The sequence below is a fragment of the Talpa europaea genome (genome assembly GCF_964194135.1).
Source record: "Talpa europaea genome assembly, chromosome: 3".
In the NCBI taxonomy this organism is placed as follows: domain Eukaryota; kingdom Metazoa; phylum Chordata; class Mammalia; order Eulipotyphla; family Talpidae; genus Talpa; species Talpa europaea.
This window is the reverse complement of record NC_140069.1, coordinates 103,393,689-103,410,734: the sequence shown is the minus strand read 5'-3', so window position 1 is coordinate 103,410,734 and position 17,046 is coordinate 103,393,689. Positions and strand designations below refer to the sequence as shown.

The following is a 17,046-nucleotide window of genomic DNA, read 5'->3' as shown; positions in this document are numbered from 1 at the left end:
CACTGGAGGAAAATGCGGCTGTGGAAGCTGATCTGCTGGTGAGGCTGTGCAGTGCAGCTGGGGTCACTGCGGGGTCAGGTCCCTGGCAAGGAAGGGAGGTCACTGGATCGGCGGCAGCAGTGTCAGCAGGTTTGTCGTCAGGTCCAAGGCATGCCACACGCTTATCTGGTTTCTTCAGCTTTATGAGAATTCTACGGGCTGCCAATATTTTCTTTGTAAACTTTTTCTAATTTATAAGCCACAACTATCTTCTGTTGCTAGCAACCAACGAGGGGCACTGGAGGCCGTGGCAATCAATAGAGCCTCCAGGGAACAGGGGTTTCCTGCATTTGTTTATCTGGTCTGGCCAGGGCTGATGCCCTGAATATCCTCACACATTAGGGGAGGGGACTCTGGACAACTGTGGTGACCTGGAATAAATTGCTCACTGCAGGCAAGCTCTGGGGATGTCTGGCAGCCACGCCTATAAAACAATAGGAAGGCCAAGGTGCATCGGAGTTGGTGGGGTGGCCGCTTTCATTTTAAGGAATACAGAAAATCCAAGTGACCTTGACTCCACTCAACATGCATGATCCCTGCAGGTTCTTGCGTCAGGGCTTTACTTTTCCAATTCCATTCTGAGCACACTCAGGCCTGTGCTGGTCTCTCTCCCTTGGACTCCCCCTTGTAGACTAGGTCACAGTCTGCAGTCGGTCCACTCAAGGTGAACAGATGTTAAAGGAGAGCCCTCCTATTCCACCTCCTCCCTGCCCTCCCCTTCTTCCAAGTTACAGCCACGAGGAAAAATGATAAGACATTTATTGAGTCATCTATAGCAGTCTGACATCTTGAAAATCCCGGACAAGGTTGTGAGCACAGCATTAATGACAGCAGCGGTAGCAGTGAGGTGTGTGGGGCTTATCTTTATCATGGGAGATGACATCCAGGAGAAGCCACTCCCACAAGTGAGTCTGAAGCCATGTCTGGGATGCCAGGAGCTGCCCCACTCCAGTCCTCACAGGGGCAAAGCTACAGACGACGAACACAGGACAAGACACACGTGATCAAGCACAGACACATCCCAGGACTTCAAGTTCAGGGGAAAGGAAATGTTCCGGATCTTTGTGGATTCCCATGGGGGTAGCATGGAGATGCTGACATCACCCACACGAAGTCTTCCACCCTAGCCCCAAGGGCAAAATGAATCCCTTGACAGAACCTGGAATCTTGTGTCCATCAGAGCCCGCACCTCCCCCCAGGCTTCCCTGCCCTCAGTGCTGGTGGTTTTACAAGTGGAGCAAAGGATAACCCAGGAGGGCTCACAGCAGCACATACACAGCACGGGGTCCCTTGCCTGGGCATCACCCCTGTGATGCCCACACCTGTGAAGCCTTCAGTTTCACGCACAAGGGTACCTCACTGCAGCCTCATCCCTGGTCTATGGGACAGACTGCCCATCACATCCTCCCATTTCTCAGACTGGGAAGCACAGACCCAGAAATCAGACATAGAATCAGACGCAGAATCTCACCAATGTGGATGGTGAGGCCTGGGCCAGAACTCAGGTCTTCCCACACTACACAGACTCCATTGCTTCTCCTGCAGTCCAGAGTCCTAATTGTCTGCGGCCAGAGTCCTCTCCTGGGCAAGACTGAAATTTTCTGTACAGTTTTATTGAGGGTCTTAGCCCAGCTCACATGCAGGGCTGGGCACACACCTGCTCATTTCTTCATTCAGGTTGAAAATAATACTGGATCCCAACATGGTTCAGGCATCCTACTAAGCCCTGTGTCATCAGCCCAACGGGAAAGCTTGATCTGCAGATCTCCAAGTTTCCACCCAGCTCTAGCTTTGGAGTCTCCCCAAAGATATATGAAGAAGGGGTGAAGGCCAAAGAGCAGGTCAGTGGCAAAGGTGGAAGGCTCAAGGTCCTCCATTCCATATGGAATGCTTGTGAGTAGCCGAGGGCACACGTGGAATTACAAAGACAGCCTCCTCTAGCTTTCCTTCTGGGGGTCAACTTGGTGGGTCAGTGCCTTTGGTGGCGGATGATGAACGTGGGGGCATCGAGTCTTGGGTCCAGCTGCAGCTCCCTTGCCCTATTCCCCCAGGGAAGGAGCAGGGTTGGGGAAGGGTGGAAGCTGGAGAAGGAATCCCGGCAGGCTCCTGCATGTGTCAAGTAGGCTGGTGGGGCTGTGCACTGAGACAGAGCACGTGACCCGACCTCAGGCAAGGTGGGGAGTCAGGAAGTCTGCAGCGCTGGGGCCACCAGAGCTACCGAGCTCTAACCTCACTGCCATTCTACAGATCTGAAAACCAAGCTTCAGAGAGGGCTTTTACGGCACCTCATGTGAGCCCCCTGCTGCCTGTGACCCTGAAGGCCAGCTGCCTGGCCTCTTGGGATACTCAAAAGACATCTGCCTCCAAGACTGGCAAGGTGTTCAGAGAGAAAACAAAACTAGCAGAACCAGGAACCACTATGAAGACACGGGCCCGGGGCTCAGGAGGCATCCTGGCGCACGAAGCTGAGGCTTAATTTTGTTTTTGCAGTTTTGTAATGTGAGTAAAAAGTCAGTTTCTTCTTCCTCAGTGAGGCAAAATTGCTGGTGAGGGTGGGGAGAAATGGAGTCCATACTTAGGGACCTGACGGTGGCCACCGCCCATCCATTTCTGGCCCCCTGCCTGGCCAGGGACCCAGCTGAGTCTGCCCATCATGCCCAAGGCACCTAACCATTGCCCATGGCCCCATTCTTTCCTCTGGCCCACCAGCATCCACTGTGGCATCCAAATGGAAGAGACAGAAGTTTCATTTCTAAGAAAGGGACCATACAGCATACCCCTTCCATCTCTACAAACACAAACACACACACGTCAACATTAGATGACACACATGACAATTGGACCTGCCCTTTTAGTTTTGAACTGGTGAACTGTTGGAGAACAGAGCCTAGAGAAGATGTAGAAGTGACTCATCCCACCAGTGAGGAAACTGAGGTCCACAGCAGGGAGCACTGTGTCCTCAGTCTCAGCAGTCTGAACCCTACGGGAGCAGTTTCTATGTCTGACCCCCAGGGGTCGGTGGATACCAGGTTGGGTAAGACACAGGGCTCCCAGGGCAGGGAGAGGATAATCACAGGGCCAGGGGCAGGAGGGAGTGTCACTGCACATCCATGGTAAGCCAGAGTGGCCCCACATGCCAGGGAAAGGAAGGAACAACTTTTGGCTTTGCCAAAGACCCAGGGCTAGCGATGGACAAGGATACATTGCTCAGGCCTAAACCAAGCAACTGTAGCCTTCTTCAGTCATTTCAAAGACCTCTCCAGAAACATTTCCAGATTTGGGATCCTGCAAACCCATATTCTTTATAAAATCAAGCTAAGAAACCTTCCCTCTTCACCCAAACTGCCCAGGTATTCTAGATGATGATCACAAAACAAAACTGCGCACACACACTTGAATGGGAACAATACCGAGAGTCAACATGGAATGAAGCAGCCCCATGCTCAGGCACTCTAGCACTTTCCTCCAGCTTCCCCCAAACTGGCTCTGCCCATTTGGAATCCTGAAGTTGTGATCATCGTGTAAGGTGTGGCTGGGGAACCAGGAAAGGTGTTCTGGAGCAGTGGCTTCCCTTTTGACACCCCAGCATCTGTGGTGATTCAACGTCAAGGGTACACAGAGGGAAATCTTGGCAGAGTCTGAGATTTCAATTGCAGAGTCTAGGTCAGAGGAGCTGGCGATGGGGTTCCTCATCCATGAGGTTGGGGGAGGTGGCCCTGACCTTGGGCACTTGGAGATGTGAGGTGCTTCAGCATTCACTAATATCACAGGAAGGCAGATGGTTCATCCTAGTCATGGCTTTGACTCAGGGGGAGCTGGGGAGGCAGAAGGCTTAGGGGCTCTATGTGGTAAGGGGTTGGCAAGCAGTTCCCCAAGGCATGTGTCTCTCACCTTCGGCAGCTGATGCCTGGGGGTAGGGGTTAGAAGGGAGGCTACCGGATGACCCCAGCCCAACTTGAACAGGAATAAAATAGGGAGATGGTGAAGATCTTCTTCCATGGGTGCCTCCAAACTCCTTCCATCTCTTCTCAAATCACATCCACATTTCTGGCTCTTAGCAATTTTTCTTGGGCCAAATGAAAAGCATGAGACTCTTCCCTGACCCTCAGCCCCACATCCAAACTGAAGTCTGACTGGAAGAGTCCTGGAGCTGTCCCACTGCCTCATATTCAGGAACTGGGCACCCAGACGCCAAGATGTTAGGTGAGCATGAGGGAGCCTTGAGTGTAGCCTGCAGTGGAGGACACTCTGGTCCACCCAAGTGGACCTCCGGCAGGTGTCAGGGACTGGGCCCAGGGACTGGGAAGGGGCCTAGGATGGCAAACAGACTCATTCATTCCAGACAGAGCCATACACAGAGGGGGGCTGTCAGGCAGGCCACACCCCAGCACCCTCAAAGCAAGGTCTTTTAGTCTCAGCTCCCAAGGCCTCACACATGTGTTCAGGTGGCCACCAAGGCTGGTGAGACAGGGTGAGGTGGAGCTGGGGAGCTGCCAGAGGAGGCCAAGGAATAGGGATGGGGAAAAGTTTCCAAATTTGAGGAATATTTACACGTCTGGAGTCAGGGCCCCATGGCCCATGGTGGGTGGGTAACAGCGCCAAAATGGGAAAGAGAAATACCCGCCTGCTTCCTGCATCCTCCTCCCCCCTCAGGGAGCCCAGCTTCCAGCCCAGGGCCTGCCCGAGGGGAGAGAAGAGCACAGCATGCGTGGGCTGGCACCCGCCTGGCACAGCCCCAGCCTGTGTACAGAGGAGAGGAAAGGGGAGGGCACTCAGGTGGCCAGATTGTCAGCCGGGAGGCCGGACATGCGGATCTGGGAGCTGCTCTTGCTCAAGATGGAGAGCTGGGTGCCTCCATTCACCCCACTGCTGGCCAGGGACGGGTGTCGGTGCTTGAAGTCCACAGCGAAGTAGCGGTTCACCTTCCAGCTCCGCCACTTACGCTTGATCTCCGCCTGTACCTGCAGGAGCGACAAGGGCCGTCCCGTCAGCGGGGACATTCTCTGTGACCTCATCCACCCGCCTTCCCGGCAGAGGCCTGTCCCAGGCTGGCACTGCCACCCAGGAGTGTTCCACCCACCCCACATCCATTCCCAAACTGCAGCCCTTCCCTAAGTCACTGTCTGAGCAAGGCCCTCTTATGGCTTTCTGGGGTCTTTGGGTCTTAGCCGCTGGCTCTTAGTGTTCCATCATGCCCAAGGCATGATGGAGACTAGCTTATCAGGTCTTGCAAATAATCTTTTAAAAGCAGATCCTTCGGGTAGATGGACACTTTCTCAGCTGACCATAAACAGCTCCACATTAGAACAACCTAAAAAGCTTCAAAAAATTCAAGCACCCAGACCACATCCTCAAACAATCACGTCAATATCTCTAGGCCGCAGCATCCATGTTTTAAGATTTTCTGGGCAATTCCAACATGCAGTCAGCGTTGAGACCCACTAAATAGTGCACCCCTCTGGACGAACATACCTCTGTGCTCTTAGCATGAGTGTGAGAGGCAGGCCATGTTTCAGCCTCCACACACACCCTCAGCCACGCACCTTCATACAGTGCACAAACTGCACAGCCAGGCTGGCACACGCACTCGTCCACCTGTTCTAGCTCCACCAACACTGCACGCTCTGGACTACTATTTCTTGGCTCTCCCAGCCACTCCCTGCAAGACCCTCTCTACCCAGTCTGATCCTTCTGTGGACTCACTGGGTCCAAGTTTCTTACTCTTCACATGTGAAAAAGGAGCGGAAGCTGCTGAGGTCATGAGGTCATGCAGCTAAGACTCAGGCACTGATTCACCAACTCTTGCCCCTTCTCCAGGCCCATCCCATCCACCTGGTCCTCTCCCTGTCCTAGGGACCACGCCCTGTGCCTTGCTTGTCCTCATTTTCAATTATTTTCTAAGGTGAGTGCCTCAAAGGCAGATCTGCATTCCACAGCTGAGGTCTTTCCTGGAGGGGTTCTGCTCCGGTGGCCAGGGCTGAGCAGCACAGCAGGCAAAGTTCCAGCACAGGGTGAAGTCCATCAGGAGACCCCAACACTGCTGCCATCCCCTCATCTAGATGCTGGAAGCCTGGGACTGCCCTCCACTGAAGAGGAAGCCCTGTGTAGCAGCAGGCTGTGCCCCCACCTAATTGCTGACAACCCCTTTTCCGCTGCTAAGAAGCCAGAGGGACAGGGTCTTACCTCCCCATTCAGAAAGCAGTAGAGAACAGCCACCACAAAGCCCTGGGGAAAAAGAGAAAAATAACCTGAGAAAGCTGGCCAAGGATCTATGCATGGTGTACGGGAAGTAAGGGGAAGTGTGACCCAGGAAGCAGAAAAATACAATGACCTGGATGGGGCAGGTGCACCTGCCCAGGAGCCTAGGGCAAGGTGGGACAAGTCCTGCTCATCAGCACCACCATATCCAGCCAGCCAGGTGGCTAGTGGAAGAGTCCCCTCTCCCTCTGACAACCCTGGCATGGATCTCACCTTCCCTTGGCTGAATCTTTATATTCCAAAGGCCACTCTATACCACTTTCTACAAGAAACCTTCCCTGGATGCTCCAGAATGTTCTCTGGGTTCCCCAGCCACCTAGAGGTGCTCTGAGGGTAGCATCTAGGACAGGGCTGATCTGTGTCTTTATTCCCATCACCCTTCACTCCACCCTCTCATAGAGCTGGGGGCACCTCTCCACCGCCCCCTCAGGATCCCCTCCCAGTGTGTGGGGCCCAGGGAGACAGACACTCTGTACCCAGCAGATGCAAAACATTGAGTAAGCGCTTGGCACAGAGTAGGCATTCAGCTGTTCCACATATATTCTTTGAATTTAGAAATCTTGTTCTGATGCAAGAAACCTGGGCTATGACTCCCAAGTTGAGACTTTATCTATGAAACTCTCACCACGTTAAGGTCCCAAACAGGTAAAACAACCTTGATTTGAAATGGGGGATTAAGTCTGATACACTGTTATTTTCTGACCATCAAGATGAAATCTTGTTTAAACAGGTGGTGAGGGGAGATCCTCTGTCCCTGGAACACTCAAGGGACCCCCATCCTCACTGATCAGCCCCTACTCCCATCTGCCCATTTACTGGCCACGCATCTTCACAGTGATTCCCTCCCGCCTGCTCTTGTTTGCAGCCCCATGTACGCTCCTGCAAAATCGGGGTCATCCATATACCCACTCTCTCACTTCCTGAGGCATTTATTTTTGTTTGCTCATCCATCTGTCTGGCTTATTGAGCTATTTGTGGCCAGGTTCTGTGCTTGGGACCCAGACTAGGAGCAGCGCTCCAGCGTTTGTGGGGTACATGGCTCAGCCAGCACACTAGAAATTAGGAGATGGCCAGAGAAGTCTCTTGAGGGCACTTGGCCCATCCCAGGCTGATGGTCAGGGAGGGATGGACTCTCCCAAGGGAGTCCAGCTCAGGACTCCCAGACGCAGCCATAGGCAGACATAGTGTGTCTTCTCCCAGGAGCCCCAGGGTAGCCCGCAGAAGGGGTTTTTGCCAGCTCCTTGTATTCTACAATTCTTATTTCAGAAACTAAAACAGAAGTTTCTAGTCTAGGTTAAAGAAGTTTCCAGAACCATCAGCAGGTTCGAGCCCAAGACCCTGGGCCCCAGTGGGTTTTACCCTCTGCACATGCCACACGTACCTGGAAGGAGCCCAGCCCCAGTTCAAACACGAGTCTCTCTCTCTTGCTGACGTTCTCCGGGGAGAAGGCGAATACCGTGTAGTGGATTCCAAATAGCGGGATGAGCAGCAGAGTGGACCGAGCTAGCCGTCTGTCAAGAGAACAAGACATCTGTTTCGGGAGCTTGCCAGGGCTTGGGGTCAGAGCCAAGGGCAGAGAACTGTCCCAGCTCCCGCAGAGCTAGGGGCACATCTCCACAGACCCCCTCAGGATTCCCTCCCAGTGCATGGGGTCTAGGAAAGACAGTAGCAACAGGGCCCAGCTTCCAAAACTCCCAGGGACGTGCTGGAGGGACACACCCCAGGCTACAGGGCACCACGCCTGTAGGTCACAGTCTTATCCTACAGAACCATGTGTGTGTATGTGTGTGTGTGTGTGTGTGTGGGAGAGAGAGAGATGTATGCAGATGCTTTGCGAGACATGCTAAGCCCTTGCAAAAGTGAAGTCAAAGCAAATACAAGGATGGAATTCAGAGGATGCGAGGGGCAAGACGGTCCTCAAATGGCACACAGGCTCTCCTGCTCTGACGAAGCTCATGTGCCTTCGGAAAGGAGCCCCCACAGGGCCACAGACAGTGGGCTTTTCTGAGTTTGGGCTAGCCAGGGGCACTTGGAGAGTGATGGGGAGGGAGGCGCTGGTAACAGGGAGGCAGGATGGGGAACACTATGGGTGTCCCATAGACAGTGAGACTGGGGAGGGACCCTAGGAGGACTTTCTGACTCTGGGCATAGGGGATCACCAACTGAGCAGAAGCAAACTGTCACCAAGAAACACTCAAAGGGAGACGCCATCTGCTAAAGAAGTGGGGTGCACAGACAGACACCATGCCTCCTGAGGCCAGCCCTTTTGGGTCCTCAGTGCCTGCAACTGGCTACTTGGTGCAGTGGGCTGGGCTCTGTTCTGTGGAGACCCACTCTGAGGGGTGCATCCAGATGGTTTCCCCACCTCCGTCTACCCCAGTGCACTGGCTCTGGATCTTTGCAGAGTCAGTCCTGGCCCACAGGTGCTTCTGTCCCTTCAGCCCAGGGGGGACAGCACGGGGGAGGTCCAGCCTGTGGCCATTTGATTTGGGGCCATTACCCCATAGGCCACTCCCATCCTATCCTTTCTGGAAGAGAATGTTCTGTTGAATGTGAGAGCTCCGGATTTCAGGAAAAGCTGAATCAACAGATTCTGAGTGAGGCCTTTTGTTTCCTTCTTAGTTTTACTGAAAGAGAAGGAAGGGGGTGGGGAGGAAGGAAAGAAAGAAAGAGAAAGAGAAGAAAGAGAAAGCAGGAAAGGAGGCACAGAGAAGGGACAGGGGGACCTTTGGGTGGAACAAGATTTGCTCTGAGAGGAAAAAATCTCCTCAAAGGGGGTGCCCACCCATTCTCCCTGCTCACAGGCAGCACATTCTGCAGGACCCAGGGCTCATGCCCTCTCCAAGGCAGGATGCCAACCTGGAGTGGTCCAGCCTCTCGCCCTTCCTCTCAGCTGCTGTCCTCCCCCAGACTGCAGCTCCTTGAAAGCAGAATAGCAATCACTTATTCCTCCACCTTCAGTGGCCCATACATGCCAAGCACAAGGCCCACACCAGGGAAGTGCTGTCCATGATGGATGAACAGGCCTGGCCTGAAAGCCTTTGAGCTGAGCAGGACCTGGAACAGATCTGCTCGTCTCTGAGGTCCTGGCACCTGAAGGCAGCAGGGAGTCGTGGCTAAAGAATAAAGTCCCCCAATAAGGAGAAAAGTGGTCTGGAAATGTGGGTATCTGGGCATCTCAGAGGTTCCTCTGTGGCCCTTACTGGATTCTCTAAAGGAGCAGGGTAACAGCCTCTGCTGGTCTCCCTCCTGGTTTCCTCACCCACTAACAGGCCCATTTCCAAGGACATGACCAGGTGATTTTATTAAAGAGTACCCTGAAAACCAGAAGGCCGAGCCTCTCCAGCCATGGCGGCGCCACAGGCTCAACAGCTGAGAAACAGCACCTTTCGGGCCTAGTCTCATGCCCTTCCTTGCTCCCCTGCGGTTGTGGCAAACAGCAGGGGCATCCCAGAGTGAAGCCCCAGGGTAACACCTCCCTCCCCCACAGCCTGCAGCAATCCCAAAACTGTCAGAGACATTTGCCAGGGGCCCAGGCACCTCAGAAATTCCTTTGGCAGATGGGGCAGTGGGGACAGAAGAGGTAGCTCAGGATTCTGGGATCCCTGTCCTTGAGAGCTGAGCAGAGCCTTGGAAGAGGATATATGGCAGAAGGAACCTCTGGCTCCAATTAGGTCAGAAAAACAGTGACACTGGGTCTTGGTCTGTCTTCCTGCCCAAGGTAGCTCCAATGGGTAAAAGAGTCTTTATTTTTTCTTTAAGATATATTTTATTAATACAAAAGCTGGGGTACAGGCCAGAAGCTCAGAGGGTGAGAGGATTCACCAGAGACAAAGCAGGGAGCAGGATAGGCAGATGGACCAAAAGCACTGCTGAGGGGAGCAGCAGGCAAAACAGGAGAGGTCTGCCATGTCATGTGGGTAGCTCCCTGGCTGGCCAGGAATTGAACCCGCGCTGCAGAGGCTGCAGACAGCTTCACAGCACTGTGCTTAACCTGCTGCACCACTGGGGAGCCCTAGAAGAGGTTAGAGCTACCCAAATGGTAGTGTGCTCCCCCACTCAGGGGAGGTCCAAACTGAGGTTGCTGCTGCTACAGCAGTCACAGACACCACAAAGCCTGGTGCTAGCACTCTGTGGGTTCAAATCCTCGCCCTGCCAAGTGAGCAAGTCACTTCCCCTCTCTGTGTTCTCTCACCTGTAAGATGAGGATAACAGAGGACCCACCTCATGGGGTCATGGGGATAAAGTCACTCTGCACATGAAGTATGAGTGGAGTTTCCCATCTCATACAGGGGAGTGGTCTCCATGAACTCGAGCTCTAAGACTCTTAGAAGTAATTTAGCAGTAGCAAAGACGGAAGCTCAAAAAAACGGGGGATTTGGGGAAGACTATCCCGCCGTCAGAGGCACCAGCAGCGGGTAGGTTTCAGAGCTGCCTCCTTGGCACAGGCAGGCCCCAATGCTCCACCATGAGAGCAACTCCATTCCTGCAACCACCCCTGCCGTCCCATGGCTGCAAAGAACTCACAAGACACACAGTCATCATGCAACAGCTGGGGAAGGGGACAGGCTTGGAACAAGGCGTAGCCTGACGAGACGCAAGCTTCGGGCGCGGCAGCAGCATGCGTTGCCCTCCCCTCCGGGACACCCGGCCACAGTCACGCCACGCACACTTACAGAGTAATGGTGGACAGTTCTGACATCTTGCAAGAGTGCTGCTGAGCCCGCTGTGGCTTGCAGTAGCATTTCTGCACGCAGCTGCTGGGTGTGACAAGATCAGCAGTTCTGTCAGCTGGGGGCATCGGGCAATGAAGAAACTGTGGTGGGACTTAGAGCAACATGGTTCACAGGGAGGAAGGACCAAGGATGTAGAAGACAGGGCCGGGGCAGTGACTGATGTGGAGGAGACTAAGGAAGCCAAGGGTCAAGACGTGGTCAGCTCTGGACACAGACGCACGTCGGGACACTCACAGGTGTGTGCAGACACACAGGCACACACGAGCACTCACATTGGCACCACCAACAGGTGCAGGGTTCAGAGGGAGGTGCATGTTCAAAAAGTGGGGCCCGGGCTGGGTCTCATGCAGGGCACCAGAAGCTGTCCCCAGAGTTAGCTCCATGATCAGAGCAGAGTCTTGTCAGAGGTTGCCCAGCTGGACAGCTCAAAGCTCACATTGCAGACCTGGCACCGCCAAGCCAGGGCAGACCAGGCCAGCTCTGGGCTTCGTGAAGACTAACTCGGGTGTCCACTGGTCCCCCCGGAACTCTCTCTCTCCTGCCCATACCTCCCCTCTCTGAGGCCCCAGCATCTCAGTGTCAGGACTGACAGGAGGAGCAAGTCAGGATGGAGCGAACAGACTATTGACACGTGTAGACCTGCAGTTATTTAAATGAAAACTGAGTCAAATTGAAAATGCACTGCTTCAGCTGCCCTGGGGCAAGGGCTCAGCAGGCGCGCGTGAGTGAGTAGTAGTTGACACGTCAGCACAGATCAGGGCATTTCCATTGGTGCTGAGAGTTCAACTGCACAGCGCCAGGCTAGATTTCTTGATAGGCACTGAAGGCTGAGAGGGGCACCTTTTGGGCACAACTTGCAGAAACACGTCACTGAAGGTGCAACCACAGGTTGGCCAGGGCTGCAAGCCTAGCTGCTTCTAGAGGGTGACGCTCAGAGCCGCCACCACTGAGGGTGGCAGGTCTGGGACTGCACTTCCATCTCCTGGGCCCTTCACGCACCAGCTTTTGCTCAGGTTGGCACAGTTGTGGACATTTCCTTTCCTACTCAGACAAATGCATAAGTGATAGATTAGGAGCCAGGTCATCTCACAGATTGCCGGGGAGGTGCCTGCTTCAGTGACCCCCCTCAGGCACCTCAGGGGCTGAGCTCCTGGTATCTGTGGGTGAACTGAGCAATTTGAGTGTGGATAGGATGCCAATGAGGACAACGGGTACCAAGAGACCAACTCTTCGGCTCTCACGTGTGTTCTTTCTGATTCCAGCTCTTCAAGGTTAAGTCTCAAGACTTAACGTCCTTGACATGGGATCACATGTCATTTTGCTGAGGCAAGAATCTGAATCACACACTTCAAAGAGTGGGCAAGACAAAGCCCACTCAGCGCCTCCACCTCAGCCAGGCTTGTGGTTCTCATTTAATAAACTGCATCTTTCACTTCATACCACACTGTGAGGCGGGTGCTACTCACCCACTTTACAGGTAAGGGATGTGAGATGTTAGGAGGCTCTGCTACCCAGACTGGCCCTCCAGACCAGCAGCATCAGCACTGATTGAGGGCATCTTAAGAATGCAACCCCAGACCTGCTGGCTCTGTTTCACATACATGCAAAGATAGATACACAGAATTGTCTTTTTTTCTCTTGATAACAAAAAGCTTAGTCAGGTATTCCAGAATGGAAGCCATCCACTCATGCTATTAACTTTACCCAGATCAAAAGGTTGGCCCTTCTCATCTGCAGCCAGTGGCCTGATCCCTGGGCTGAGGTGAACCATAGAAACCAGGGTCCGGGGACGCAGGGGCCCAGACTCCAGATGTCATCTCCTACAAGTCAGGCATAAACTCTCCTCCTGAATTCTTAAGCTTCTGCTGTTCTCCTGAGACCTCTCTTCCTCGAATTCCCAAACTGTGGTAGGGAGTAAAATGTGCCACGTGAAAGGAAAATCACAGTCTGGAAAGGCTTCTCCTGCACTGTGCTCGCTGTGCCTTTCCTGGGACCTTCCAAAGCACCCACCTTCCCTCCCTCCCCAATATCCCTGGTCTCCAGCTGAAGATGTCTAAAGTGGTGCCTGAAGCCGTTTTCTTAGTTACTCAGTCATACTGGGTTTCTGCCGCGTGTACAGGAAGTGTCCACATTATTATTAAACTACTTTTTGTTTTGTTCCTCTTGTCAATCCGTCTGATGTTTATTTGATAATCTGTCAGCCTAAGAGAACCCAGATGGGTATGGAAAGAATTTCCTCTGTCCCTACATTGTCCTTGCCCTTCATGGACCCTGGACATTCTCCAGTAAACACAGATTCCTCTGATTTCTTCCAAGTCATCTTAAGGCCATTTAGTGTCAAGTTAGCTGGGAAATCCAACCACTGATAAAGATGTGTGGCTCTGATATGAGGGTGAGGGGCAGGGCAAAGGAGGGGCTAGGGACAAAGATAAGGATCCCTTCTTCCCAACAACCCCCTCCCAGAAAACTTCAAGGACCTGGGCAAAAGGAACCATGAAAAGAAACACAGGAGGGTGGTGGAAATGTCAGAATTGGGCATGAGAAAGATGTCAGAATTTTGAAAAGTCACTGCAACTAGCAAAGAATGGGAAATTTAATCAAGAGGATGACCTAAACCCAGGTGACTGCTGAGCTCCATTCTGATTTGGATCTATAGGAGGGGAAGAAACGGAGATACGGATTTTGGGTGGGGACTCTTGCTGAGCAGCAGTGTTAGCCTGAGTGAGAAGGCCAGAGGTCCCCAAGCAGGTGCCAGGCCCACAGCCACATCTGGAAGTTGGAAAGCCCTGGCTCCCAGGCCTGGAGCTGCCAAGACTTGCTGTGTGTCTGCAGGAAGGTCAAAGCCATTTCCAGGTCTCTGTATTCCCATCTATCACCCAGGGATGCAGCATGTGCTTCTTCAGCTTCTGCTTTGGCCCCAGGCCAAATCCCATAAAAGCTTTCATGCCTTGTGTGTGCAGGACTGCCTGGGCTGCAGTCCCAGGAAATACAAGAGACCCAGCAGGGGGGCCCAGCACCCCTGTCTATGTCACCCTGTACACCTGGTGATTAGCACAGGGTTGGACACTTGGCAGGCCCAGGGAACATCATGGTCTGAATGTTCTCTACAGAGACTAAGCCTCTACTGATCTTGTACACCCCTTGATCTTGTACTGACCTTGTACCCCATCTTGTACACCCAGCCCAGTCCTCAGGGATGCTCTTTCCTCCACACTGGTACCCCAGCCAGAAGCCCATCTCATCCTGGAGTCTCCCTGCCCACTTCCTCCTCATCCCCCACCACTGAGAATGACTCAGCTGTGGGGTGTTAGAGTTGGAGGCAGGGGGCTGCCTAGCCTGAGGAGTCAGGCCACCTGAAGTCAGTGATTTGCTGGTTGAACTTAGGAGGTACCTCTTTCCTTCTCTGGACCTTAGTTTCTTCATCTGCAAAAAGGGGGTAACCACTCTCTCTGTTGCAAGTTGTTGTGAGGGTGGGTACTCCTAGAGAGGAGAGAGAACGCTTTGGAAATGGAAGATGGAGTCCCTTTGGCTGTGGGCTGAGCTCCTGAACTAGAAGCTTCCAGGCTGCATGTCTGCTTAGCCATGGAAGAGCCTATCTTTGGAGGTCAGTGTCATCTTCTGACACTGGTGACATGACAGCTGTGCTAGGCAACCTACACCATCTCAGCATCTACTCCCTTCTCCTTCCTTTATCCTGGGGGGCCATGGAGATCTGCTCTGTGGGGTACCTGAGGAGGATAAAGATGGGGTTGCCTTGCACCACCTCAGAACCCAGAGGCATCTTTCAGTGTGGATTGTGCAGGTAGGGTGACAGCTGGGAATGAAGCCAGTTCTATACAGAGCCAGCCGGTGATGCCACAGCAATCCATGCCAGCCCTCCAATCTCACCCAACCCTTTCTGAGTCAGTCATCTTCTCCCAGGGGTAATCTCTAGTCCCCAGAAAAAGACAGGCTAACCCTGATCCCTGCCCCAGACCAAGTCAACCCTGAGCACACGCCAAGCCCTGACCCAGACCCACATGCCGTGCCTGGACACTGCCCAAGTCCTGACCCAGTCACTGATTCTACCAGGAACATCAGGTGAGACAGTGTGGGTGGCTCAGTGCCACTGTCCACTGTCCCCCTGTAGGAGTCCCAGCCCCAATGGGTCCTCCTGAGGCTGGGTCGGGAGCGCCGTCTCCGTCTACGTAGGACAAACCCTTATCATCTGAGCAGCTGGAACCAACCTACAGGAAAGGGAGTGAATGCTGGTCTGAGGGCACAGGCAGGGGGTCCTCTCGGGCTTTCTTGGGGACTCCCAGGTTTAAATTTGTTCTGGAAACAGAGGAAAAAACCAGAAAGCTATTGTGGGCAGATCTGAAGGGGTCTGTCAGCCCAACACATAATTCTGGGGGCCCAAAGGAACTCGGGCACAACCCTGAAATCTCCCTCTTCCATGCCCGTCCTTTAAACCCTCTGCCCACCGCACAGCTCAGCTCCTCCCTGTCTCCCCTCTCCCACAGCAGACACCTCAAAGCACTCCAGGTGGGGAAGCTCTACACAAGAATGAAATCTTTTTTCCAGGAAGCCCTGTTTATATACTTGTGTGAAAGCATCTTCTCGCCTGTCACTCCTTTGAGGACAGGAATGATGGGAGTGAAGCTTGGGGCTGACTGCGCCGTAGTTATGGCTTCACTGCTTCCCACCAGATTCATTTCATCATCTCATTGCATTCCTATTTAACAGCTGGCTACCTATCCCACCAGATCCTCTGGGCATTTGTGAACATTGAATGGCCAAGGGCTGAGTTGCAAGTGGTTTTAAATTCCCTGCAGTTCTTAGCAGCACTGTCACTTTGATCACTGCTCACTTTGACCAACAGGGTCTCCGTGACCCTAGAAACACTCAATCATGTTGCTGACTTTTAGGATCAGGTTGGTCCCTTGTCCCATGTCAGTCCTCCCACCTGGCCGGCAGAGCACACCCATCCAAGTTTTAATCTTTGGGCTTGAAACTACAGAGGTTTGGTTTTCCCTAAAAAAGGCATTTCTTGAGATTGCAAGGGGATATTTTACACAAGAGAAGTAAACCAATTAGCGGTTCAATTAACTGTTGTTGAAAGGTCCTGGGTTTGTACTTAAATGTGTAAACCATGTGCCAATTGCAAATGTTCTTATTTCCACATTAGGAAGGTCTGAAGGGACTCAATAGCTCCCAGTCTATGGAAAACTTGAAACCCTCATGCGTTCCCTCGCCAGATCCTGGGGTTTCTTGCTGTCTGGGGCAGAATGTCTGAGCTGGCAAAGTGTGTGCCGCGGTCAGGAACGTCTCCTTAATTAGGCTTTGCTGAGCCCCTGTGTGTCCCTGAATAGGCAGAGTGAGAAGCTGAGAAAGGGTCCCAGGGACCTCAGAATAAGAAAGGACCTTACCAGAAAGGGGCTGGGGGGAGGGCCAGAAGCTGCAGAGCTCAAAGGATAAATGGGGGCTAATCAGCTGCCCACAGGCTCAATGTCCAGAGAACCATTAGTGTGGGAGCAGCAGAGACCTGGCTTGTGGGTCTATGAGACCAAGGAAGGAATGATCTCTAGCACAGTTAGCTGCAGGGGGCTCAACCTCACTGCACCCCCTAAAAGTGCAGACCTTGGAGACTTTACGTCTTATGTGAATGAGCAATTTTTGACTATGTAATACATGCATTAGCATAGGTTGATTAAAACTTGCAAGAACATGAAAAAAAATAAGACAGTAAATGCATTGTAGAAGAAAACAAAACCAAAGATTGGGAGAAGCCTTTCCAATATAATCTAATCTCCTACATGCTGGCCAAGCCAGACCCTGTGCCCATTTCCCACCCCCAAATGGAATTCCACCAGGGGAGGTGGCCTGGGGAAGCCCCAAGAAGTCTGAGGGAAGGACTCGGATTGGTATTTGAGCAACTGCTTCCCCTCTTCACTTTAGAACAGCTGAATGAGGGGAACCCTTTTCTGGGAGCTCTCTGCTCTCCTACTCATCCACTCAGCAGCCATAGAAGTTC

General features: G+C 52.9%; 1 protein-coding gene across 5 annotated transcripts in view; it reads right to left on the bottom strand.

The window, feature by feature from the left end:
• Positions 1–4,811: 4,811 nt before the first annotated feature.
• The window catches only part of ADCYAP1R1 (ADCYAP receptor type I), a gene marked incomplete at both ends in the record, with an annotated part of 38,766 nt that continues 26,531 nt past the window's right edge, over positions 4,812–17,046 (bottom strand). For 2 of the 5 annotated variants that reach the window (XM_084229900.1, XM_084229902.1), the window contains 4 exons: positions 4,812–5,000; positions 6,223–6,264; positions 7,679–7,808; positions 10,974–11,057. In XM_084229900.1, the coding sequence (XP_084086026.1) occupies positions 4,812–5,000; positions 6,223–6,264; positions 7,679–7,808; positions 10,974–11,057 (445 nt within the window). The remainder of the gene's footprint in view (positions 5,001–6,222; positions 6,265–7,678; positions 7,809–10,973; positions 11,058–17,046) is intronic. The other 3 variants (XM_084229903.1, XM_084229904.1, XM_084229901.1) reach the window with 2 other exon arrangements.